General features: G+C 47.0%; 1 protein-coding gene across 1 annotated transcript; it reads left to right on the top strand.

Moving 5' to 3' along the window:
- Positions 1 to 210: 210 nt before the first annotated feature.
- On the top strand, positions 211 to 23,712 carry Ltf (lactotransferrin). Its single transcript, XM_034484057.2, has 17 exons — positions 211 to 345; positions 3,118 to 3,278; positions 4,170 to 4,278; positions 4,539 to 4,721; positions 5,115 to 5,262; positions 5,826 to 5,881; positions 6,860 to 7,038; positions 7,469 to 7,643; positions 8,452 to 8,606; positions 9,826 to 9,916; positions 11,034 to 11,081; positions 12,109 to 12,264; positions 13,336 to 13,477; positions 17,744 to 17,811; positions 20,383 to 20,567; positions 21,984 to 22,173; positions 23,544 to 23,712. The coding sequence occupies exons 1-17, from the start codon at positions 303 to 305 to the stop codon at positions 23,576 to 23,578; spliced, it is 2,124 nt and encodes a 707-aa protein (XP_034339948.1). The 5' UTR covers positions 211 to 302; the 3' UTR covers positions 23,579 to 23,712.
- Positions 23,713 to 27,109: the final 3,397 nt, after the last annotated feature.

Raw genomic sequence — 27,109 nt, forward strand, 5'->3', positions numbered from 1 at the left:
TGGGGAACTGTGATTCTGCGTCAATGATTGTGCAGAAGCTAGGTGGAGATTGAGGAAATCACTAGGTTTCCTGTACCAGCAGTGCCCATGTAGGAGGGACTAGAGTCCCTGTTTCTTCCTTCCTGGCTCCAGGGGCCTGGCCTCTAAGAACTAACACACCTGGCTGAAGAGAATGGGGTTGGAAGGTAGGCCTATTGGGCAACAGGGCGGGGCCGTCCTGTGAGGTCACTCAGCACGGATAAAGGGCCCTAGGGAGGGTGCAGAAGCCAGGCTTACCCTCTAGGTCTCCCAAGACCACAGACATGAGGCTGCTCATTCCTGCCTTGATGTTTCTTGAGGCCCTCGGTGAGTGCAGGTGCCTGGGGACATCACCTGCTGGGAAGCTGGGCACTAAATGTACTCTTCTGTTATTTAGGGAAGACCGTTGGGCTCAGAGAGGGTGAGATGCTTGCTTAAGAGACACTGGACACCTGAGTTTAGATACTAGCTTTTGCAAGGACTACGTGACTGTGCATTCCTCTCTGACCCTTGATTTCTTTGTTTTAAAAATGACATGGCATAAGACAGGCAATCTAGACCTGCTTCAGGGAGTACTTGTCTGATGCAGTGGCACCCAGTCCCAGTCCCAGGGAAATACCTGGCTACTGAGGGAATGCCTGTCCTTCAGGGAACGCTGGCTCTAGCCAGCAGAGAGCTCTAGCAAGAGAGGCAGGGGTGTGGGGGGGGGATTTACAGGGGCTGGGGAGAGAGTGTGTTCTGTACTCAGCACTGGTATTTGCAGGGAGGGACATTGAGGACCTTGGCATAGCACTTGGTTTGTTTGGTCACCCTGCTTACACCTCCCTGCAGCAGAAAGGAGCTCCCCCGCTTGGCTTCTCGCCTTGCCTGTGCATTCCTTGCCTTGAGATGTGGCCTTCCCTTTTTAAAGAATTATTTATTTATTTTACGTCTATGAGTACACCGTAGCTGTCTTCAGACACACCAGAAGATGACATCAGATCTCATTACGGATGATTGTGAACCACCATGTGGTTGCCGGGAATTGAACTCAGGACCTCTGGAAGAGCAGCCAGTGCTCTTAACCGCTGACCCATCTCTCCAGCCCGTGGCTCCCCTTTTTATGGGTTCCTTTCACCACCAGAGCTCACCCTTTGTCCAGCTATACCGACTCCCTCTTCTTGCCCCTCTGCATTCCCAGTGCACATCCTCTCATTCATACAGAGCATCTCTTCCCTCATAGATTCTCTGGCTACATCTCCTGTGTTCAGTCACTAGCTGTCAGTCCACTCTGTCCTTCCTTGGCAGCACTCCCATCTCCATCCAGCTCCTGTGAATCCCAGCTTCATTGCCTCCAAAGAAGGCTTCTATGTACCAGCGCTGGGGTCCCTCAATGATCTGACTCTACAACCTCCTAGTCCTCCTGTTGCTGCATTCCACATCTATAACCCAGGCATCCTGTACAGGCAGGCTAGCTCAGTGGTCAGCGGTCCTGGTGGTCCTGGTGCCCAACCACCTAGGTTCAAATTCTGGAGCCAATACTACTTAGCTGGAAAGTCATATAACTTGATAAAGCTGCACAATGCCTGCAACTATGGAGATGATGACAAAAATCACACTGAGGAGCAGATGAGGTGACCCAGTGAGTAAAGGTGCTTACCACCAAGACTGAAGACCAGTGACTTCTAGTCCCAGAACTCACTCAATGGAACCACCAATTTTCTAACTATAAATTTATCTTTTCTGATCAAGTGTGGTGGTGCACACCTTTGATTCCAGCACTTGGGAGGCGGAGACAGAGGCAGGGGCAGGGGCAGAGGGGCAGAGGGACAGAGGGGCAGAGGGGCAGAGGGGCAGAGGGGCAGAAGGGCAGAGGGGCAGAAGGGCAGAGAGGCAGAAGGGCAGAGGGGGCAGGGGGTGGGGAACAGGGGGCAGGAGGGAAAGGGGCAGGGGGCAGAGGGGAAGGGGTGGAGAGGGCAGAGGGGGGCAAAGGGGGACAGAGGGGGCAGAGAGGCGGCAGAGAGGCAGAGGCAGTGCCAGAGGCAGAGTGCCAGAGGCAGAGTGCCAGAGGCAGAGTGCCAGAGGCAGAGTGCCAGAGGCAGAGTGCCAGAGGCAGAGTGCCAGAGGCAGAGTGCCAGAGGCAGAGGCAGAGGCAGAGGCAGAGGCAGAGGCAGAGGCAGAGGCAGAGGCAGAGGCAGAGGCAGAGGCAGAGGCAGAGGCAGAGGCAGAGGCAGAGGCAGAGGCAGAGGCAGAGCCAGAGCCAGAGCCAGAGCCAGAGCCAGAGCCAGAATGCCAGAGTGCCAGAGCCAGGAGGATCTCTGTGAGTTCAAGGTCAGCCTGGTCTACATAGTGAGTTCCAGGACAGCCAAGGCTACATAGAAACTCAAAAAAAAAAAAAAAAAAGTGGAGTTATCCAATATTTTATCTTGGACTCGACTTCCTTTGCCTAGTCAAGTTATATGTATGTGTACTACTTTTTATAGTTGAAGATCATTCCATTGAATGGATGTACTGCACTTTCTTCAGCCATTCCTATTCACCAGTGTTGGGATTTAGGTAGTTACTTGGTTTTTGTTGTTGATATTTGAGGTTTTTTTCCTGTCTAAATAATGCTACTATGAATATTAATGATAAATCTTTATGCAGACCTATGCTTTTATTTCTATGCACAATTGCCAACCTGTTTCCCAAAGTGGTTACATTGCTTTTACAGTCTCAGCAATGTAGGCAGTTGTCCATGTTTGCAACAGTAAAATCCAGTGTGCACATAAGTAAAACATGAGCCACGCCCCTTCTCTGCTTCCCTGCCAGGTTCATCTAGGACAAGGCTGACGGAAGTCAATAAAATGGTCTTTGGTGTGGATCGTCTTTGGGGGTGGGTAGGAAAAGTTAGTCATGAGAAAGAAAACAATCTAGAAGCTCCTTCACCTCTAGCTTGTCTGAATCTCATTCCTCTGGCCAGGAGAGTTCCCTGTGGTCCAGCAGCTTAGCTTAACTAGAGTACGGAGGCTCAACATGACCACGTAACGTGGAGGGAAGGAGGGCAGTGACCACGGGCAGTCTACAGAATGCCATCAGACACTGAGGACACCACTGGACTCCGTTCTCTCTTTCTCCCAGGACTCTGTCTAACTAGGACAATACCTGTTCGATGGTGTGCTGTGTCAAAATTTGAGGAACTAAAATGTTTAAGATGGCAGTACATGATGAGAAAAGTGGGTGGCCAGCCACTCAGTTGTGTCACGAAATCCTCCACCCGTCAGTGCATCCAGGCCATTGTGGTAAGCTAATCCTCCAACCTGAATGAAGGAAAGCAAGGAGAGGCTTGCAGTCCAACCAACTGCAAGCTCGGGTCTCTCTTCCCTCTGCTTTACTTCCTGGGCACCCGTTAGTTGAGAGCAGCCCTCACTCACAGGAAACAGTGTTTCTTGATGTCGAAGAAAGACAAATGAGAGGCCTCTTATGGGGTAACTGGGGTCTTGTTTCAAATTGTTCATAGGATTTAAAAAAAAAAAAGCCTAAGCAGCCATATTTGATGAAGGTGTAATGTCTCTAAACCCTTGAGGAATAAGCCTGGCATAGATGCCATATCTCACCTGCTGGGTAGGGATGGCCAGGACTCCAGACATTAAAAAGACACTTGTTTGCCTTCCAGCACCTATGGAAAAGCTAGAGATTGTAGCTTTCCCACACAGCCCCAGGGTCCAGGAAGTAGAGACCAAAGGTCTAAACAATCTAGTGAGCTCCAGGTTTGGCAAATGTTTTTGTTTCAAAATGAAAGCTAGAGAGAGAGATGGAGGAAGACACCGGGAGTCAAGCTCTGGCCTCTACACTTTCATGTCCTCCAGTATGTGAGCACACACACTGCATACATCCCTGAGACTAAAAAGACACATGAAGGCAAAATAGGGGATAAAGTATGTGGAACAAACAGGTTTAAATACAGATGATTATGACAATGTGACCAAGAGTAACTGAAGTAGACAGGCGTATGCAGGGGCATGCACTACTTCAGGAGTTAAAGCCCTGGGGTTGCCTATTGCTCACAACAAATGACCGCCTGACCTGGCCTATCATCTTCTAGGTAGGACATACAGACATAAGAAGGGCTAACTCATTCTGAAGCCCAGAAATCTTTTCTCCTGAAGTATGTCTGGCTCATTTTCTTTCAGACAAACAGAGCTGACGCCATGACTCTTGATGGTGGCACGATGTTCGATGCGGGAAAGCCCCCCTACAAACTGCGACCTGTAGCAGCTGAAGTCTACGGAACCAAAGAGCGTGAGTTCTCCCTGGGGACTCTGAAACCTCGAGACTGTGTTGTGACTATGGAGTGGTTTCTGTGGAGTGGGAACGGATGAGCAAAGAGGCCAACCTAGTCAGTCAGTGTCATACACTGGGGAACAGAGTCTCTGGACTCTGGATGAAGACAGATGCTCCTGATGCTTGGGTCTCCTTCCCACAGCAGCTTGGGTGGAGTGGATTCTTCTTCTCCCTCTTATCTGGGTTAAGCCCTGTCTAGTCCCCCTGTTTCTTTGCAGAGCCCCGGACTCACTATTATGCGGTAGCAGTCGTGAAGAACAGCAGTAACTTTCATCTGAATCAACTCCGAGGACTGAGGTCCTGCCACACAGGCATTGGCAGGAGTGCAGGGTGGAAAATCCCTATAGGGACACTTCGTCCATACCTGAATTGGAATGGGCCACCTGCATCCCTTGAGGAAGGTAAAAATGGCTTGGGGTGGGGGTGGGGTAGGGGGTCGGGGGTGGGGAGATTCTGAGTGGTCCAAGCTGGGAGTTTCTAGTCTCACTGTAGGCACAAGCCACTTCGGGATGGGTATCCATATGGGATGAGTCCAAGGTTGGGCAGAGGGAGGTTAATCAAGTAGAAGCAGGGGCCATCACACCAACAGCTCTGGGAGCCGCCAGTAGTTGTTCTCTGGGTAAAGATGCTTATCTGAGTTCCAAGCCTTGTTCAGCTCTGTCCTACTCTGCCTGGTGGAGGAAGGGACTCTCAGTCTTGGGGGTTGGGGTGGTGGAGGGGCTGCTGCTGGGAGACAGGACTGCAGTGACTGGGACTGGCTTATACTCTGTGGCCTGCTTCTCTGTGTTTGACAGCGGTATCCAAGTTCTTCTCAAAGAGCTGTGTTCCTGGTGCCCCAAAGGATAGATTCCCCAACCTGTGTAGCTCGTGTGCAGGGACAGGAGCAAACAAATGTGCCTCTTCCCCCGAGGAACCATACTCTGGTTACGCAGGAGCCTTGAGGTGAGTGATACCACTCTCTTCTCCCCAGTGGGCACGCAGCTTCAGGTCAGGGTGCAGGGTGGAGGTTTGGTTCTATTGATGTGCGGATTGAGAACCCAAGTCTTAAGAAGCGGTTGGCCTCTCTACTGCATGTTCTTCTCCAGCCCCTAGAGGCCCAACAAGGCCCCAAACTGTATCACTTTGAGGAAGCTAACTTGGTTATGGCTTTTCTGATCATCTCACACCTGACTTTGCTCTCCTATTCTCTTGGGCTATCTTGCTAATTTCCTCACCACCTCCATCCCATCTGGGTGGGGCAGCCATGGTAGCCTTGATATTTATAGTCCAATTCAGGCGTCTCTAGAGTAGGAGAGGGTGACCTCTGTCTGACTTCCTCCTCCAGCCTCTATCTGTTGCTGAGGCTCAGCACCTCCTCTCCGTCCTTCCCTGGAGCTCAGGCACCTTTGTGGTGTGACTTCCCTACGTCCTTGCTAGCACTGGTAGATTTGCCCATTCAGTCTGGAAAGAAAGAGCAGCATGGCTGGGGACACCTCATCTTTAACTGTGTTCTTCTCATTTCGCAGGTGTCTGAGAGACAACGCTGGAGATGTGGCTTTTACCAGAGGAAGCACGATATTTGGTAAGGGCAAGGGAGAAACTGTGGGTGTGGCTGCCTCTTATGTGCTTTCATCATAATTGTGGAGCGCAGGTCGCCAGATTCCTCACTTCCTAGCTACACTGTTATCAAGTTGCCCACTGGGTCCAATTCTTCTTTTAGGTTTTTCAAAACAAAAACAAAAAAAACAAACAAAAAATAAAAACAAAAAAACAAAACAAAACAAAAAAAACACCCCAAAACCAGAAACACTTTAAGATTAATTCTGACTTTGCATGCATGGGTGTTTTGCCTGCATGTATGTCTGTGCACCACATGCATGCCTGGTACCCAAGGAGGCCAGAAGAGGGTGTCAGATCTCTCGGGACTGGAGTTACAGATGGTTGTGAGCTGCTATGTGGGTGCTGGGAGTTGAACCCAGATTTTCTGGGAGAGCTCTTAACTGCTGAGCCACCTCTCCAGCCCCTACCTCATGCTCTGAAATCTTCCACTCTGACTCACTTCTTTCCCCTCATAGACACTCTCACCAGGAAGCTCGTCATGTGCTAGCCAAGGTGTTCACGCCTGTGCAACACCATGTGCACGCCTGTGCAACATGAACTTCCCTGGCTTGTGTCTCTGGATTCTGAGTTCACACAGGTTTTACTGCGCACTAGAAGCAATGCTAGCCCAAGGTTTTCCACTCAGCGTTGAGGGTCCGAGATTGATCTGTGGTTTTAATACATGGGTAACTCCGTGGTTCTGAGAGTAGAGGAACGATCTGTGGAACATGTCTACCGTATTTAATGCCTCTGTCAGTCTACTGACAGACAGCCAGGGATGGTTGTTCTCCTTTCTGCCACACATGTGTGCTTTACCTTTCCGAGTACTCAGGAGCAATTCAGCCATTTTGATTCAATTTTACCAATCTGTGGTCAGAATTCTCTTGGGGGAGAAGGGGAGCCCCAGCTCAAGGTCGTGGCCAAGTGTCAACTCCTCTTGACTTGTTTCTCTTCCTCCCAGAGGAGCTACCAAATAAAGCCGAAAGGGACCAGTACAAGCTGCTCTGCCCAGATAACACCTGGAAGTCGGTGGCAGAGTACAAGGAATGTCACCTGGCCAAAGTCTCTTCACATGCTGTGGTAGCCCGAAGTTCGAATAACAAAGAAGATGCCATCTGGGAGCTTCTCCGACAGTCACAGGTACACCCACACACGCACAGTACACCCCCCCCCTCCGCTTAGGGTTAGGGGTGGGGAGGGCTTTTCTTTCCCTCTCTTCAGCAGTAGAGAGAGTTCAATAGTTTAAGGACCATGGGCCCTGACTCTCCCTTGGACAGCAGAGACATAGGAACCTTCTTCAGTGTCAGCGCCTAGCAGGCTCGCCTGGGCTCCAGCAGAAGCAGGGGTGGGTGTAAGATGCTGTTATCAGGTCCCCAAGGACCTTGGGACAAAACAGTTTTCTGATGAGGTAAGTTATAGTTGAACTTGTGTCTCTGCAATGAGCAGAGTCCCTGGGAGCGCAGATATCAACTGAGGCTACTGTTTCCTTTGAATTATTTCCCACATTGGGTTTTGGTTCCTTTCTGCCTACTGCTGGTGACCATGATTCTATTTTTTTTTCCCTTAACAGGAAAAGTTTGGAAAAAACAAAGCATCAGAATTCCAGCTCTTTGCCTCCTTTCCGGGACAGAAGGATCTGCTGTTCAAGGACTCCGCCATTGGCTTTGTGAGGGTTCCCCCGAAGGTGGACGTTGGGCTCTACCTGACCTTCAACTATATCACATCCATTCAGAACCTACAGAAAAGTAAGTGAACCCCAGGCAGGAACCCAAGGGTACTGAGCAGGCAGTGAACTGTGCGTGAGCTCTGCTCTGGGATGGTCTCTCCACCACTGGTGGGGCTGACACACATACAGGCGTCTCTGTCAATCAAGTCAAGGCCATTGTGAAAAATGTCTCCAAAAAAATTGTCCCAGACTCTGGAGGAATGTTTCCATATTCTTCTATGTATGTCAGGATCCCAAGGCCTCTTATTAAGTGAGAAAGAGAGGTATGAACTAAGAAAAGAAGAATCAGGGGGATTACTCCAGGGGCTAGGTGAAGCACCCCTTCTGTGCTGGAATTTAACCTTGGCTGGAGAGATCGCAATGGGCTGTAGAGATTACAATCTTGGCTATGTTTATTCTACTAGTGAGAATTTAGAGAGGGAATCTGAGTGCACCAGGAGGCTGGACTGTGATACCTGCCGGTGACTGTGGGCCTTACGGGTGGGTGGTCAGGGCTGAGTCAAGGTCCTCTAAACCAGACTTTGGGGTACACACTAGTTTCCATGTCATGGAGCTTTTATTCAGAGGGATAGAACATTAGGCACACCATTACACCAAAGACTGATGGATGGATTAGAAGCCAGGGAAGCCCTCTGAAAGAACAAAAGAGACAGAAAGCCTTCATTCTGGCCCGAAATTGGTTTGAGGGTTGTGATGTGGGAAAGGGAAGGTCTCACACAGGTTCTTCTGTCTCAGAAGATCTGGGCAGGAACTCGATCCCCAAGGAGGGCAGAGGTGGGAACGAGGCAGCGTGCCTGAGTGTTCCTCACCATTGTTCTTCCCCACAGCGCAGCAGGATGTGATAGCCGCAAAGGCCCGGGTCACGTGGTGTGCAGTGGGCAGTGAGGAGAAGCGCAAGTGTGATCAGTGGAACAGAGCGAGCAGCGGCAGGGTTACCTGCACCTCATTCCGCACCACGGAGGACTGCATCATCGCAATCATGGTATCAGTCACTGCATAGTCACTCACGCTGTGGACGGTGGGCTTCTTAGAGGGCATGGGCCATGGTCATCTGCTTCCAATAAGGTTGGTCACCCGAGAGGCCACTGTGAAGAAGGAACACCCAAAAGAGGGTGGGCTTGGGACCACTCACACACATGTGTTGCATGAAGGAGCAGCCTTCTAGGTTTGAAAAACAATTCGTTGTGGAAATTATGCCCTTTTCAGTAAAAGAACAATTTAGGGTTATTAGGTTAATTTGGAAAATGTAGAACAGTTTTAGCACCTCTCTCTCTCTCTCTCTCTCTCTCTCTCTCTCTCTCTCTCTCTCTCTCTCTCTCTCTCTCTCACACACACACACACACACACACACACACACACACACACACACACACACACCTGCGTGCAGATTCATATAGAAATATTTACAACGAGAGATTTGAAATTCCCCATCCCAGGTTTCTCTGTCCATGCAGCCCAGAGCAATTCTGGATTGTGCAGTTTATATTCTTTTGATCCCTTTTTCAAATAAGCAGTATACCGTGGCTACTTCCCCACATCGATGCTTAGTCTTGGGAATCAGCTGTAAATGCCTATTTTATTGTATGTGTCTATGTGGGTGTCTGAGGGTGTATGGGTGCCACATGCATGCAGGTGCCAGAAGAGGATGTCGGATCCTCTGGAAGTAGAGTTAGAGACAGTTGGAGCTGCCATGTTGGTGCTGGAAGGGCAATGGGAGCTCTTAGCTGCCGAACCCAATCTCTAGTCCCCTCTTGTCATTTTTAATGCCATTGTAAAACAGCAAAATGCCATTGTTATGCTGACTGGACAAAGGAGGGTACAGTCCTGATAGATTCATGTTTCTGTATGGGGTGTGGCTGCTTCACTCTCATGAGTCAATTTGATACCCAACCTCTGGGTACCACTTCGAGTGTTGTGCTAAGAAGCAGAAGTTAGCCGAGAGCAGCTTTTCTCGTCATGTCTTCCGTGAGTGAGGCTGGTTCAGAAAGGAGCATCAGGAGTGCTTGGGTGCAGGAAGAGTTCTGTTCAGAAGACAGAGTTAGTGTCTCAGGTGTGTGGGTGACAGCCCAAAGACCATGAGACTGGTGAAGTGGTATTTCCTTGGGGTGTTACGTTCAAACAACACATGTCTTGAGGCCACCCCCAAGAGCTCTGAAGACAGCAGCTTTCTGTGGTGTGCGTGACCGACTCTGTCTCTGCAGAAGGGAGATGCTGATGCCATGAGCTTGGATGGAGGTTACATCTACACTGCGGGCAAGTGCGGTTTAGTTCCAGTCTTGGCGGAGAACCAGAGTAAGTTGGAGTTGATGTCCTTTCTAGGATACGCCATGTGAGGTTGACTTGGGAGTAGGGAGGTGTTACCCCATTCGTTAGATCCTGGAGAAGAAGATGGAGAGATAATCAGATGGAGGAACAAATGAAAGGGGCCATGACACCCACTTCACCCCATCCCCCCAGGAGGACAAATCATGGTAGCTTACTTCTTGATTAAAACAAAAACAAAATCATTTTGGGGATGGTGAGATAACTCAGCTGGTACAGGTAACATCGGCTGCCAAGCCTGATAGCCTAAGTTTGACACCCAGGTTCCACATGGTGGAAGGAAACAATGCCCACAAATTGTGTCCTGCCCTCCATGCATGCACACAGGTCATGTGCACCTGACTCTCTCTCTCTCTCTCTCTCTCTCTCTCTCTCTCTATATATATATATATATATATATATATATATATATATATATATATATATATGTGTGTGTGTGTGTGTGTGTGTGTGTGTGTGTGTGTGTGTGTGTGTGTGAAATATATATATCATACAGCATGCATGTGCTGACAGCAGGTATGTACTGACAGCATGCATGTGTTACTAGCATGAAAACACTGATAGCATGGAGGTACTGACACCCAGATGAAGGCTCAGTAAACCCCAGAAGTCATCCTGTGCCCTGCTTGTCACCATACTCCCAGATGGCAGTGACTCTCCTGACTTCCAAAGACACTGATCCCCTCCCCTCTCCTTTAAGTTAATAGAAAAAGAATTGAGCGTTTGATGCCTGGTGTGTCTTGCTTAACATTATTTTTGTGATTGTCACCCACACACATGTGAGGCTGTTGATTATCTGGTCTCATGGCTGCATCACATTCTATTGTGTGTCTCGAGCACAATGCTTCACCACTGTCCTGCTGGATGGGTGTTTCACCGATTTCCATCTGGTGGTTATTGTGAATAACACTGATATGACCATCCATGACCATGTCTATGGTGAAAATGTCTATTTTTTTTTTCTGCTGCGTTGATATACCGAGGTGTTCCCTTTGAGTTCGATCTCATATTGTGGGCATTTGAAAGTTTGTGGCCTCTCAGGAAATCTGAGTTGTCAGTGATGTTTTGCTTGTCTTTGTCTCTTCAGAATCCTCCAAAAACAATGGCCTTAATTGTGTGGATAGACCAGTGGAAGGTAAGTTGGAAGCAAAAATAAGTCACCACTCAAGAAGAGGCAGTGGAAACCTCACTAAGCACACAGAGGCCGAGCCTGGAAACTGTTAGTTACAGATACAAATAGTTGACGGAGAATAATTACAATTAACGTTTGAATACATCCTCACACTTGGTGGGGGGGGACTTTCATATGGTCACTCTTGGTGCAGGCTTATGTGGAAAGAGAACTGTTGCTTCCCCATTCTGTACATTTGAGGAAACAGTGGCTCAGAGAGTCCCCTAGTGCCTCAGATCTCACTCATACTGGTACTATGCTGGTGCAGATGCTGTCTTTGGACAGGGCTTCTTGCCTCATCAAGCCCAGGGCTCTGCACTAGCCTCAGCTGCTCTCCAGAGTGGGAGCTGGCTGAGCTTTGGAAGCCTTGGTACCTGTCCTCAGTTGGGGTGTCAGACACCTTGTATTCTCTCCCTCACCGCGCTGGGCTGGTTACACTCAGCTCTGGGTGGTCCTTGGGTGCACACCTCAGCATTCGAGCCGCTGATCTACTAGCCATCACGGCACTTACTGGTGTGTGTGATTTGTGCATTGCTGAGGTCAATCTCATTGTTCAGGGTCTGTTGCCCCTGGGTAAAGGCTTACAACTCGGCATCACTATGTGGCTGGTTGAGGACAGTCACCTGTAACCGCTTAGAGGATTATTTTTTCATATTATTTTATTTAACAATTCAGATTGGTCTTCCCTTGACACAGAACAACTTTGTTATTTTTCTTTTCCTTCTTCTCTTCCTCCCCCTTTCTTTCTGTTTCTTTGTTTCTTTGTTCCTTCCTTCCTCTCTCTCTTTCTTTCTCTCTTTCTCTCCCTTCCCCTTTCTCTCTCCCTTCTTCTCTCTCTTTCTCTCTCTCTTTCCTTCATTTTCCTAACAACGGCCACTGATCCATGATAATGTAACCCTGTTGTTTTTTCCGGCCTGGGTTGGAGACACTGTACTAGAACTTATGTGCACCCTGGAAGCTAAGTTTGTTTCTCTGTCATCTGTTGCATAAGGGTACCTTGCTGTAGCAGCAGTTAGAAAAGAAGATGCTGGCTTCACCTGGAGCTCTCTGAGAGGCAAGAAGTCCTGTCACACCGCCGTGGACAGGACCGCAGGCTGGAACATCCCCATTGGCCTGCTTGTCAACCAGACTGGATCCTGCAAATTCAGTAAGCATGTGGGAGGGTCTTATGCTAATTCAGTAAGCATGTGGGAGGGCCTTATGCTAATTCAGTAAACATGTGGGAGGGTCTTATGCAAATTTAGTAAGCATGTGGAAGGGTCTTATGGGCCTGGGTCTGGGAGTGAGTACTTAAGGCTGTGGAACCCTAGGGAAGGGACAGGGTAAGAGGTTTGCTAACTGGCTGTAGCTTGTAGGTCTAATTTAGAATAATTAGGTTCTCCTTGTGGTCAACTCCTGGGTGTACAGAACACTTCCTAAGCTTCCCCTATTCCACCCTGTCCCATGGAGGTCCAGATCACATCATTTAATTAAAACATTTAGATATGCGCAACCTTATGAGCTAACAGTTAGCTGAATTGTTAACAATCAGATGCATTTTTTTTGTAATCATAAATCTGATAAGATAGCTTGAGTTTCTAATATAGGCAAGAATGCAATAAAACAGGCATTTTCAAATGTATTCATGTGTATAAAAAAACTATACCTGGGCTGGAGAGATGGCTCAGTGGTTAAGAGCACTGACTGCTCTTCCAGAGGTCCTGAGTTCAATTCCCAGCAATCACATGGTGGCTCACAACCATCCGTAACGGAATCTGATACCCTCTTTGGTGTGTCACATACATAAAATAAATCTTAAAAAAAAAAAAAAAAACAACCCTGATACCTTTTAAGAGTGTTTCTACCTACCTCATACCCTGTGTGTACCAGCCATATGGGGATAACAGCCATCAGGCACTTTCTTTCTATTGAGAAGCCTGGGTTTCTATTTCTGATTTAAAAAAATAAAAAGAAGTCAAGATTGTGGAACAAGAGGCCCATCTGTGCAGGTGTGGCCCTCCCAGGCACCAGCTGGATGCCCTTGTCCATCCCTACAGTCTGAGGCCTTTCTGATTTCCAGTGTGTCTTTGGTTGGTGGTGGAATGTCATTCTGGGGTGACAAGTGTCCTCTCTGTGCTGTGTACATACTGAGCTGACATCACACTATGCCATCTGCTGGGTAAAGACTTCGTGTCGACTCTGGTCTGAAGCACTAACTTACCTTCTTCCCTCTGTCTAGATGAATTCTTTAGCCAAAGCTGCGCCCCTGGGGCTGACCCCAAATCCAATCTCTGTGCCCTGTGTATCGGTGACGAGAAGGGTGAGAATAAGTGTGCCCCCAACAGCAAAGAGAGGTACCAAGGCTACACTGGGGCTTTTCGGTGAGTCTGGGGCAGAACGCCACCAGCAGGGTCCCAGGGCTGCGGGGCTGCGGGGCTGCGGGGCTGCGGGGCTGCGGGGCTGCGGGGCTGCGGGGCTGCGGGGCTGCGGGGCTGCGGGGCTGCGGGGCTGCGGGGCTGCGGGGCTGCGGGGATGCGGGGATGCGGGGATGCGGGGATGCGGGGATGCGGGGATGCGGGGATGCGGGGATGCGGGGATGCGGGGATGCGGGGATGCGGGGCTGAGCTTTATCACCCTCAAAGTCAGTAGGTAGAGAGTGTTTCAGTGAATTTCAGAGAATTCTAGTGACCACCACCCTTCTTTCTTCCTTACTCAGATCACAATTGTCATCTTAACGGCTTTAGTTTTCTCCTTGATTTTGGCCTTAAAGGGACTGGAGAGATGTTTCAGAAGCTGAATGCTTGAGGTTTTATGCAGAACTGAGTTCAGTTTCCAGGATCTCGCTATTGGGTCCAGGGGATCCAGTGCCCTCCTCTTCTGTCCAGAGTACCCACATGTGCACATCGTACATACAGACACACACACATACACATAAATAAAAATAGGTCTTTTTTTTAAAAAAAAAGAAGTGACAAAGAGAAAGCTACATTACAGTGTTATTTTCCAACAATAATATGAACAAAGTCTACAAAAAAGTAGCTTTCAGATTCCGTACCTTCTCAGCGCTGCACGGGCCACAATGACTGTACAGTTCACATTTATTTGGGTATTTATTTGGGTATTGCTTCCCATGGCACTGTGTAGGGTGCGAGGCCCATACAGAGGCTCTTTTCTTCATTCTTCCTTTAACACCAGATGTTCTCACCGATCCTCAGATGACAATAGTCAAACATGACTTTGAGCTTTTAAATGCAAATTCAATAATTTTGCTTCCATGAAACAATGACTTTTTTTTTTTTTTTGGCTATATCTCAATGATTTGTAAACATTGATTTTTTTTAAGTGTACAAAACATGTCCTTAAGGATTCACAAATAGAAAACTTACAGCATGATTCACTCATTAAATAGATAAGTTTAGTAACGAACCCAAGTGAATCTTGGGATCTGTTTTCCCCAGACTTGCAGCACAATATTCTCTCTCTGGAAATATCTGCACACCCTTGTCCTTGTTTACACTGAAAGTTTGTCTTCTGTTCAGTTATATCTAGAATCTAGACTGGGGGCTAAATAACAAAATAATCCGAAGCTGTAGCCAGGAGTCTTGCTTTTCTCTTACATCTTTATCTAAAACTCATTCAGGTTAGCACACAGCATGCTGGGTTGTTCATGGTGTCTCCAAATACACGTGACATTATGCTTGGTTCCCATTTCTCTCCTGCACTCTGTCACGTCCTCCTTTCTTTCCCAGCTCATCCCTCTTACCTGTGCTCCTCTACTCTCTGTAGTTCCCAGATTCCTTAAGACCTCTCCTTTCCAGGGCTGGAGAGATGGCTCAGCAGTTAAGAGCCCTGGCTGCTCTTGCAGAGGACCCAGGCTTGGTTCTCAGCATCTGTGTGGTGGCTCAAAAGCATTCCTTTGGCCTCAGCAGGCACCAGGCATTCATATGGCACACAGACATTAAGGAAACACTCATACACATAAAATAAAAAAATAAATAAATACTTTAAAAAAGTTCTCTTCCTTCCCTCTCATAATCCTCATTCTGGTTTCCTCACACACATGCATATACACACATACACACATACACACACATACACACACACACACATACGCACACACATGCACACACATACACACATGCACACATGGATACACATATATACATACACATGTACACATACATACACATATACAAACACACATACACACACAAACACACACATACACACATATGCACACACACACTTTTACATTATGGCTCCACATGTGATAGAAAACATGCACTATTTTTCTGAGTCTGGCTTATGAACATAATAATCTCCAGTTTCACCTACGTTCTATAAACAATGATTTCCTTTTTCTTTGAACTCTCATTGTGAATCTGTAGCACATTTTCTCCACCCATTCATCTGCTGATGGACATCTTGGCTGCTTCCATTTCTTAGCTACGGTGAATAGAGCTGCTATAAACACGGATATGCAAATCTCTCTGTGGTAGCACACAGAGTCCTTTGAGTCTATACCCAGGTGTGGTATAGCTGGGCCGGATGATAGTCTTGTTCTCAGGTTCTTAAGAAACATCCTCACAGGCGGCAAAAGCTTCATTCTGGTATTCATAACTAGCACTCGAACACTATTGGTCCTTAGCTTTCACGTATTTCTTCTGACTTCCTGTTATGGTACAAAACCAAGCCTCTCACACTGCCCCATCCTTCGATCCCTCAACCACAAACTTCTGGTCTGACACCTGGATTCATCTTATCTATGCTTGGGTTGCTATGACTACTCCAGCATCATTCTCATACTAAGGATGTGGCATAAGAGTGTGTATCCCTAGCCAGGCATGGAGGTGCCTAGAAGTGGAACTCACATCCTCGGGCTTCGAGGCAAGAACTTCTATGCACTGAGTCATCTCCTCAGCCCTGATTTTATCCCTAGTGTTCTGAAGCTTCGTTTCTCTACGTGAGTCCTCTCTGCTTTATCAGAGTGGGCAGTTGGTGGGCATGGCTACAGATTATTCAGTTTGGGGAAATTGTTATTTTGTTGACACTTTCTATGCTCTTGAGTTTTAAACCCCAGACTCTTGGGGTGGGGTGGCATGGGGTTGCAATCTGAGCCCCTAACATCCCTTAGTCATATTTTCACTTCTAGTTTCTGCAAAATTTGCTTGGTTGAATCTTTTAATCCTGTGTGGTTTTAAAGCATTTTTATGGCGAAGACTATTCTTATTTTCTTTCTAAAATTTATTTACTTATTTTATATGTGTTTTGCTTGCATGTATGTCTGCATACTACCTACATGCCTGGTGTCTTCAGAGTCAAGAAGAGGGAGTCAGATTCTTTCGAACTGGAGTGAGCGGTTTGGTCCTGTGGATGAGCAGCCAGTGCTCTAACCATTGAGCCACCTCTCCAACCCCTATTTTTTTTCTTTTGAAACTTCTTAACATTTCTTTGTATTTTGGTTATTCTTTTATTTTTTCTTTTGAGCTTTTTTTTTTTTACTTGCTTCTCATTTCTTTCATATCTTTATGATATTAAGTGTGGTTTGTAAAAAAAAAAAAAATCCTCTCCCTTATATCATCTCTGAATCTTGGGAGTACAGTTCTTTTGGTATCACTTTTCATGCTTTCTCTTCCAGCATCTGATGGCCTTTGCCCGTTGGACAGTGAGGTGGGTGGGGGCTGCAGCTGACTCTTAGCTCGCCATCAGTTTTCCAGTCTGAGGTGCTGGGCTCCGCTGTAGGGCTTTTGGTTTGTGCCATTTGTCATGAGCATCCTAATATCAGAGTCTATGGATATCTTCTTGGATTCATCAGATTTCCTTGATGAAGAGTCTTACTGCCCGCTTCTTGGGAGGGATGGTCCTGATAGCCAGCCTGGGTGGTGTGTTGGGATTGACTTCATCTTCCAGAACACAGACTTTTCAGTTTACTTTTTTATAAATGGGGTGGGGGAGAGGAATATTGAGATAAATCTAACTCTGTAGCCCAGGCTTGCTTCAAGCTCACAGCAATCCACTAGTCTCAGCTTTCAGAGTCCTGGGATGACCGGCATGAGCTGCTGTACCCAGCTCACAACCCAGGCTTCTGGGTTGTCTCTGCCTTCCACTGGGTTTGTTTCCCTATACTGTACTGTGTCAATGTTCAATCTCCCAAATGGTTGGGGTGAGAGAATCACTCGTGGCATGTGAGGGCACATGTATTAAGCTCTGTTTTCAGGCACTTTCAGTGATTCCTTATATTTCCAGTTGCTGAATCTTTCTGGAGTCCTGTGGCTTCACACCAACTTTCATCTGAGCTGCTACCACCCCGCCTTACGTTACAGCTTTCCTCCTTCAGTTAGGCCAGCACGGCTCAGCCATTGTCTTTCCAGATTCCAAAGGGTGTCTTTAGTACCTTCTCTTTCTCTTTTATAAGTTTATGGGCTAAAGAAGAGAAATCTCGTGATGTCATCTCACTGGGGTTTTAGAGGAAGAGAAGATACCCAGATGCTTGCAATCTGCCATGTGAAATCTTAAAGTCCTAGAAACAGTTTCAGCATTTGTATGTTTACTTTTATGGTTTCGTTTTTGGAATGCATGTCACAAATATTTATGAGAATTCTAATGGTTTCTTCCTTGTGGTGTATTTATTTTGGTAAATATTTTAGGTGTCTGGCTGAGAAGGCAGGAAATGTTGCATTTTTGAAGGACTCCACCGTCTTGCAGAATACTGACGGTATGTGAAGATGTTTTGCTTCCTCTTTCAGAGCAGTCTTTAACACCCTTAACATACCCTCATCTTTGGGTTTGTATTTGGAAAGATAGTATAACTATTTCAGACTTTTGATTAAATTCCAAAATCTTTTAAATCTGTCTGTCTGTCTGTCTGTCTGTCGTCTGTTGAGAGTCTCATTTTATAACTCAACCTTGAACTTACTATGTATCTCACATGGGCCTTGAGCTCATGGAAGTCTTCCTGCCTTGGTAAATTGAGTTCTGAAAATTATAGGCATGAACCATTCCAGTTGGTGAATTCTCAAGTCTCTACTGTTGTAGGCAGCATAGGAACATCTGTAGTGTCACAGAGATTTTGAAGCAATTAACACACATACACACACATGTACACACATACAGATATACACACATTCACATAGACATACACACTTACATGCATATATACACAAACACACATAATGCATATATACATAAGCCCATTCACACAGATGTACATGTACATATACATACATACATACAACACTGAACTGCTACACATGAGTATATACATGTACACATGAGTATGTATATACACCCATCCATCCACATACACACATACACACATACACACTCATACAAGCATACACATATACATACACACATTCTCCAGGCAGACACACACACATCTATTGTAGTTGGTAGCAGGTGTGTGAATGAAGAAACTCACTGTCTGTCTGTACCAGATGAAACAAGTACAGATAGTAATAGTAACTGAATGCATGCAAATAAGATGTCCTCTTGAAAACGGAAATAGAGGTCTTTCTTCATCTCCACATAAAACCTTGGTCCAGAAACTCCTTGAGAGTCAGTGAGTACAAATCCACATGAACATGTAGCTTATGATAATGTAGCAGCCAACATTTGAATAAAAACCTCCCTCTTCTGGTCTCTAGATTGGGAAAACAAAACAAGGCAGCCAACTCTTGCCAGCCGTTTGCTTCTGCTCAGGCTGTTCTTCCTTCCCTAGGTCTCCTCAGCCTCCGTGTCTCTGCCTCTGAAGGCAACTTGCTGCTTTGTTCAGTAAACTTCAGTCCAGCCCCTTCTTCCTTCCCTTCTGCCTTCTGTTGTCTCTGGGTAGCCGTGCACGAATTAGGAGATCTCTGTGTCCGAGGTGCTCGGTATTTATTAGGTAGAGGAAACCCAGGCGGGTGATGAGATGTTTCCCAAGGAAGGAGAGTCAAGCAGAAGCCTGGCTGATGAGCTTGTGTGTGCACACTCAGGCGTGCCACATTTACACCAGGAACTTAGGGCAGCCTGTGTGATACTCAGGCATCAGACTGATGTCAAATTTATCTTTAAGGTTCTCAGGTACTTAATGCCTGTATTTATTGGAATTAACTAGGCATATTGATAAGTCCATGGAGTTACCCATTTGTTTTCCCACGTTGTACTGAAATGAGATGGAAGAGATTGTCTGTGAAAGTCTGAGCTTGGAAATGCTCTAGGATTGGAAAGTTTTTCAATACCGCGTGGCGTGATAGCTAACACGTGGGGGAGTCCTGCACACTGGCCCTCACCTGATGAGTCAGAGCCAGATTGCAGTGACTCTGGAAACACTAGGCAATATGACCTTCAGGTGACAGCCGTAACTCACATGTGAAACATAACGGAGTATTCTGTTTATTTTTGCATTGCCACCCTCACAGTATTTCATTATGATGTACATACAAATGCTCAAAAATTTGAACAAATTCCAAAGCAAGAGCAGTCCTAGTCCCAAACATCTTGAATAAAGGATACTCAACCTTTGGCCTCCATACATAACTGCACAGGCAAACATATCTGCACATTTGTGCATGCACACATACAACACACACACACACACACACACACACACATACTTAAAAGAACATTTTTAAAAAGATATATTTATTTACTACGCATACAGTTTTCTGCCTGCAGGCCTGAAGAGGGCATCAGATCGTATTATAGATGGTTGTGAGCCACCATGTGGTTGCTGGGAATTGAACTTAGGACCTCTGGAAGAGCAGCCAGATCTCTTAATCTCTGAGCCATCGCTGCAGCCCTTAAAAGAACATTTAACAGCTTGATTGGGATACAACTTGGTGATTTCAGAATCCACCCCTTGTCTGCGTACAATCGCATGGGCTGTAGCACATTCAGAATGGTACAGCCAACAACGGTACAATCCAACTCCATAACACTCATTTAAACAACACAAAGAACCCCTCACATCTGTTGGAAGCCCACTGCCTTTGCTTCTTCAACATCTGCTTCCTGTTCCCATGGCTTTGTCTGTTCTCATAAATGCAACCATCATTTGTGATGGTTGTAGCTGGCTGGCTTCTTTATCATAGCATCGTAACTGTGAGAGTCAGCCATGTTACCACATGTTCTTATTGAATAAGAATAAACTTCTTATTGAATAAGAACGCCTTTATGGCTAAGATAGGAGTATTTGTTGCCTGAATAGCTTGTGAAGGATATCACCACAGCCCATATGTGCTTTTCAAAAACGTCCTACCTTGACCTAATGGATTAGCTATGGCTAATGACACCTTTCTTTCACCAGGGAGGAGCACTGAAAAGTGGGCTAGGAACTTAAGGCTGGAGGACTTTGAACTGTTGTGCCTTGATAACACCCGGAAGCCTGTGACTGAGGCTAAGAACTGCCACCTAGCCGTATCCCCAAACCATGCTGTAATATCTCGGACAGACAAGGTGGAACTCCTCCAGCAGGTGTTGCTTGACCAGCAGGTATGGACCAGCAGGACTCCCAGCATGCTCTTCACTGCTCTGGTTCCTGTCTCAGGAGGTGGTTCATCCACTTAAACCTTTCTTTCTAACCCCTCTGCTTGATCCATAGGCTCAGTGCCATGAGCCTTTCTAGGAACCAACTAAACTTCTGCCTGGATTCTCTGCTCCCACACTTGAACTCATGTCATGGTCCAGAGGCGATTCTGACCTCTCCCCCTTGCTGCTTCCTCTAGTGACTCAGAGAGAGGGACAAACAATGCCCAGGACAAAGGCTGTGAAGCCACAAACCCAGAGTACATTCCATGTGTAGGAGACAGGGGGTCCTTGTGCTCACGGAGAAACACAGGAAAGGCAGGACTGTTGAACATGCAGTTTTGTCTCTTCAAGGAAGAGATGTATGACCTATTTCTACCAAGAAGGCTTGGAACCGATGTGGTTAACAGCCTGGTGACTTCTGTGCTAACTGTATGGCCTGGCCACTCTGGCTCCCAGACTATATGCCTGTCTCAGTCAGTCGATAACATTATCCTCTCTGAGACTCTTATCAGGAGCAGCACTGTTTCCCTGGAGTCTGGTCTTAGAGCAACCATCTTTATGGAAGATGTCTTGTACTTTACAGGCCTTTTCATGTAATCATGTCTTAAGCTTTGTTGTATACACAGGATTGAGTTATCACCAGAAAACTCCACCCCCCTAAATTGTACTGTGCTTAAATATGCCTCAAAAAGTCTACCCAGTGTCATGTTTTTGAAGTTTGACCCAACACTGGCTACTGAGTTGAACCAAACTTCCTTCTTGCCTCTCGTGGATCGACACCATGCTGGCCGTGGTGTTTGTAGGGACCCCCATATCCACAGATTTAGGGATGACTGTTCTAGTGTTCCCTGTTCTAGTCTTTATTTTCCTATCACGGATGCTGGCACTGGGTACACTTTTGAGGCCAACAGCCCTGAGTAAGGAAAAAGGGACTGAAGCCAAGAGAGGCTGAATGTCCTACAGTGGCCCAGTTCATAGAAACACAGGAATTTTCAAATTGCCCCCCTGGACAGCTGGAATACTAGAATGTTCTAGATGATTGGCTTTCAGGGGAGGAGCTCAAAAATCCTCGTCTGACCTCTGGTGACCAGCAAGAAGTTCTAGAGGAAGTGATAGCAGATTTAGTAGGAGGAAAGATGTGGGAGGGAAGGTCAGAAGAGGCGTGAGGTTCGGGCCCTGGCTGGAGTGGGCATGCCACCAGGGGGGAGCACAGCGCTGGGAGCATGGTGCTGGGAGAATGGCTGGAAAGAATCATCCCAGTCGGAAAAGAACACTGCTGCTTCTTAGCTCTGCTGTTTACCCAAAATGGAGGAACCCTTACCGTTCCCGCCCCCACACTGCCTTCTTTGACTACTCACAGACTTGGCTATCTTGACACAGGTTCAGTTTGGAAGGAATGGACGGAGGTGTCCGGGAGAGTTTTGCCTGTTCCAGTCTGAAACCAAAAACCTTCTGTTCAACGACAACACTGAGTGCCTGGCCAAGCTCCAAGGCAAAACCACGTCGGAGAAGTATCTAGGAAAGGAATACGTGACGGCGACCGCGCATCTGAAGCGGTGCTCCAGCTCCCGTGAGTGGGCTCTAGATTTAATTACCGGGAAACCAACATGGGAGAAGGTCCAGGTTCAGAGGCCAAAATGCATGGAGAAGTGCGAATTCTTAAAACCTCAAAATATAGAGTCAAAGATATGGCTCAGGGGGTAAGAGAACAATGGTTCTTCCAGATGACACCGGTTCAGGTCCAAGCACCTGTCCACCTGGCAGCTCACAGCTGTCTGTAACTCCAGCTCCAGAGGATCTGCCACTTCTTCTGGCCAACATCCACACACATGACACAATAGAAGTTCAAATGTAGGAACGTGTATTGTTAATAATTTAATTCTTGAAAACTGTTCAGAAGAGTGGCTGGCGATGTCTCTCAGTTAGTAGATTATCTGCCTCACACGCACAAAGCCCTGGGTTCAGCCTCTAGCACAGCATAAACTCTGTGTACTGGAGCACACCTGTAATCCCAGGACTTGAGAGGTAGAAGCAGGAGGATCAGATGTTCAAAGTCACCCTCAGCTACATATGGAGATCAAAACTAGCCTGAGGTACATGAAACTCTATCCCTGCCTGTGCACAGTAGCCGCTTGAATCCCCTACACATGGTGGTCCCTACTCCAAGAGGCAGAGGCATGGCAGATGCTGTGGTCCAGGAGTCAGAGCAGGCCCAGAATCTCTTTGTCAGTTGTTTTCAATTTAGGACAATTTTGTCCCCAAAGGAGACATTTGGCCATGCCTAGAAATGTCTTTGGTGACCACAGTTTAGTAGGTGCTTCTGGTAGCAGGCAATAGAGGTTGGGGTTGTTAGCAAGCAATGCCCAGGATACTACAGCCTACAAAAAAGGATTATCAGGTTCCCTGTGCTGATCGATCCGAGATGAGGAGCCATGATCTGTATTGACTGACTTCTCAGGCTGTTGCAAGTATGGTCCACCCTCGGTGACTCAGGGCTATTGATGAACCTGTGAACAGATGGCACTGGTGCAGAGGCCATGTGCCCGAGGACAGAGCTGTCTGCCCATGCTCTCCCCAGCTCATGGTGGAGTGGCTCACACAAGGCTCAGTCAGTATTTGCAGATGAAGGGTAAGTAAATAGATTAGCTTTCATCATGTACAGGTCAGGAGCCAGAGGACCAGTGTCTTGTGAACTTGAGCGGTGTAAACTGAGTCACTTAGAGGTGGAGTCACGTGCCTCTCAGGTCAGAGCAGGGAGATGCTGTGGCCCAGGAGGCCACAGTTGCTAGAAGAGGTAGGAGGAAACACGTGGATGGATAAAGGCAAGCCCTGACTCACGTTGGTGGGACAAGAGCTTGAAAACTGTTTTTGAAACCTCCTTGATTTATAGATGTGGGGGAAAAATTTGTGTCTGAATGGCCTGTTTTGTGTGTCCCACAGCACTCCTGGAAGCCTGCGCTTTTCTTACCCAGTGAAAACACCAAGCAAATAGCAAAGCCTTCCCAGGAAGCCTGATCCCAGATCCATGATTCTGGGGCCTTCTGGTCTCATAACTCCCTGCTGTCACTTTAGGTAGAAATAAAATGAAATAGTGTTGGTTTCCTTGTCACATGAAGTGTCATTCATTGTGCCTCGAATTTTACAAGGAAATCCTGTGTCTGACCACATGCCTGCACTCTTGGACTTTCTTTTGGAGTTTCTAGGTCCAGCCCTTCCTTTATCCTGAAGTTCTAGGCATGATGCCCATTGACCTGGAGTCTGGGAACAACCAAGTGACGTTTCTTTCCCCAGGGGGATCTGGTTTCTTTACATAGAGATCACAGTACATGTGCATATGTGTGTCCCAGATCATGTGTGCGTATGGGTGACCATGTATGCCTCAGCATAAGTTTGCATATGACTGTATATACTCCTTACACTAGTGCTTATGCGTATGTGTATGTGTGTGTGTGTGTGTGTGTGTGTGTGTGTGTGTGTGTGTGTGTGCACATGTGTGTGAAGGCCAGAGGACAATCTGGAATGTTACCATCCACCTTTTTTATTATTATTAGTTTTATTTGTTTATATTTCAGCCGTTGCTTCCCTCCTGGTCCCTGCCCCCACTTCCTCACCTCATCCCCCTTCTCCCTTGCCTCTGAGAGGGTGCACCCCTTCACCCTCTCCTCCATATCCTCCACTCCTTAGGGCCTCAAGTCTCTCAAGATTAGACACATCTTCTCCCACCTAGGCCAGACCAGGCAGACCTCTGCTGTATATGTACCAGAGGCCTCGGACCAGCCCATGTATGCTGCCTGGTTAGTGGCTTCGTCTCTGGGAAGTCCCTAGGGTCTGGGTTAGTTGAGACTGCTGGTCTTCCTATGGGGTCGCCCTCTCCTTCAGCTCTTTCAATTCTTCTCCTAATTCCTCCATAGGGGTCCTTGACTTCAGTCCAATGGTTGAGTGTAAGTGTCTGTGTCTGTCTCAGTCAGCTGCTGGTAGGGCCTCTGAGAGGACAGCCATGCTAGGCTGTCTATAAGCACACCATAGCATCAGTAATAGTGTCAAGCCTTGGAGCCCCCTCCCCAACTTGAGATGTATTTCAAGTTGGGCCAGTCACAGAACAGCCTTTCTTTCAGTCTCTTTTCCATTTTTGTCCCTGCAGTTCTTTTAGATGGGAACAATTCTGGGTCAGAAATTTTGACTATGGGTTGGTAACCCTGCCCCTCTGTTTGGAGTCCTGTTTATCTACTGGAGGTGGGCTCTTTGAGTTTCCTCTCCTCACTGCTGGGCATTTTGGCTAAGGTCACTCCCATTGAATCTCTCACCTCCCAGGTTTCTGGGATTTCTAGAGGGTCCCCCAATCTCCCACCCCCAGAGGCTGCATATTTCCATTCATTCGCCTGGCCCTCTGGGCTTCCCTTATGTTCTCTCCCCCATACCTGATCCTGTTCCTCTTTCTCCCCTCTCTCTCCCCTCTGCCACCCAGGTCCCTCCCTCACTCTGCTTCCAGTATCCACCATTTTTAAAAAAAGAGGGTGTCTTAGTTCTCTTTCTATTGCTATATGATAAACACCATGACCTAAAGCAGAAAGGGGTTCACATCTTAGCTATAGTCCATTGTAAAAGGAAGCAGGGGGCAGGAACCTGGAGGCTGAGACCATAGGGGAATGGAGGAGTGCTGCTCACTTACAAGCTTGCTCCTCATAGCTGCTTGCCTGCCCTTCTCTCTCTCTCTCTCTCTCTCTCTCTCTCTCTCTCTCTCTCTCTCTGTCTCGTTTTTATAAAACAAGGTTTTTCTATGTAGCCCTGGCTGTCCTGTTGACCAGGCTGGCCCCAAATTCCTGCTTTCTGCATGCTGGGATTAAAGGTATATGCCACCACCACCCACTCAGCTTGTTTTCTCATAGTACCCAGGACTACCTGCACAGAGGTGGCCCCGCCCACAGTGGGCTGGGACTTCATGCGTCAGTCATTAATTAAGAAAATGCCCCACAGACAAGCCTACAAGTCTTATAGAGGCATTTTCTCAATTAAGGTTCCCTTTTCCTATATGACTTTAGCTTGTGTCAAGTGACAAAAGAAGTAGGCAGCATACAGGGTCTCTTCATTGGCCTGGAACTTGGCAAATAAGCTAGGTAGGCTGGGTACTGTGCCCCAAGTCTTGCCTGTCTCTGCCTCCTCAGCAGAAGGATTGCAGGTATGCACCACTGCACCTGGCTTTTAAAATACGGGTTCTAGCCGGGCAGTGGTGGCACATGCCTTTAATCCCAGCACTTGGGAGGCAGAGGCAGGTGGATTTCTGAATTCGAGGCCAGCCTGGTCTACAGAGTGAGTTCCAGGACAGCCAGGGCTACACAGAGAAACCCTGTCTCGAACCCCCCCCCCCAAAAAAAAACCGGCTTCTGGGGATCAAACTCAGGCCCTTATGCTTGCCAGGTGAATGAATGCTTTACCAACTAAGCTCTTTTCCCAAACACCTGGTCACTATTCCCCTACCTATTTGCTCCAACGAGGTCTTCACAGCATGAACAATGATCCAGTAATTCCGCCCCATCGTGTGTGTTTACCCATTGTCGCCATTGTTAACAAAACTGGACAGTTCTGTGACCACCTGCAGATCTTCTGGAGTTTTCAGAAACGGGCCAATAATTTTGAGACCAAAATTCTTTCTTATTTATTTATTTATTTATTTATTTATCTATTTATTTATCTATTTATATTCGATATTTTGATTTAAGGCCAGATGCGTTATCCACCTTCACTAACCTTTCTATCTGATGAGAAACATTTGATGATAAAGTTAGACACTTACAAATGTAAAACATAACAACAACCACCACCACCACAAAAAACAAACAAACAAACAAACAAAAAAACCAATGCAAACCTTGAATAAACCAAACACTAAAGTGAAATTAAAGACGCATCAGTGAGCTGGGTGTCGTGGTGCACACCTTTAATCCCAGCACTTGGGAAACAGAGGCAGGAGAATCTCTGTGAGTTTGAGGCCAGCCTTGTCTGCAGGGTGAGTTTCAGGACAACCAGGGCTATTTAGTAAGAATATGTCTCAAAAAAAAAAAGTAAACTAAACAACAAAACTAAATAACAAGAAAAAAGACCCAGCAGCATAATCTCTCTTCTTTGTTGAAATGAACCTAGCGTGATCTGCTCCTGGGAAGCTATTCTGCAGGAGCCAGTGACCCCTACATAAAAGTCCCAGTGGTGCTGACTAACCAAGGCTGCATTCCTCTTGCATCTGTGTCCACCAGAGGTCAGTGGTGGCTCTGCCATTTGTCCCCCTGGTTTTAACCCAGGATAAAATAGAAATCTTCGTTTGGGACATGCTAGACTTAGCAGGTGGGAAACAAAAGAAAAATGGAGGTGCCAGACAAGAACTATTTCAGTGCCAAATGAAGCCACTTGTCACAATGTGAATGAAACGGTCCAGCAGGACACGCTATCTCCCCTTCATTTCTGGAACAGAAGCAAAAACCTTTAGTTATTTTGATTTCAAGGCTCTTCTCTGC

The sequence above is a fragment of the Arvicanthis niloticus genome, chromosome 21 (assembly GCF_011762505.2).
Source record: "Arvicanthis niloticus isolate mArvNil1 chromosome 21, mArvNil1.pat.X, whole genome shotgun sequence".
NCBI lineage: Eukaryota > Metazoa > Chordata > Mammalia > Rodentia > Muridae > Arvicanthis > Arvicanthis niloticus.

Bases quoted from the DNA above. Each gene is read 5' to 3' on its own strand.
- Ltf (XM_034484057.2), top strand. From the start codon at position 303: ATGAGGCTGCTCATTCCTGCCTTGATGTTTCTTGAGGCCCTCG. The intron at 346-3,117 runs GTGAGTGCAGGT...TCTTTCTCCCAG, and splicing joins GATGTTTCTTGAGGCCCTCG to GACTCTGTCTAACTAGGACA. The intron at 3,279-4,169 runs GTAAGCTAATCC...ATTTTCTTTCAG, and splicing joins AGTGCATCCAGGCCATTGTG to ACAAACAGAGCTGACGCCAT.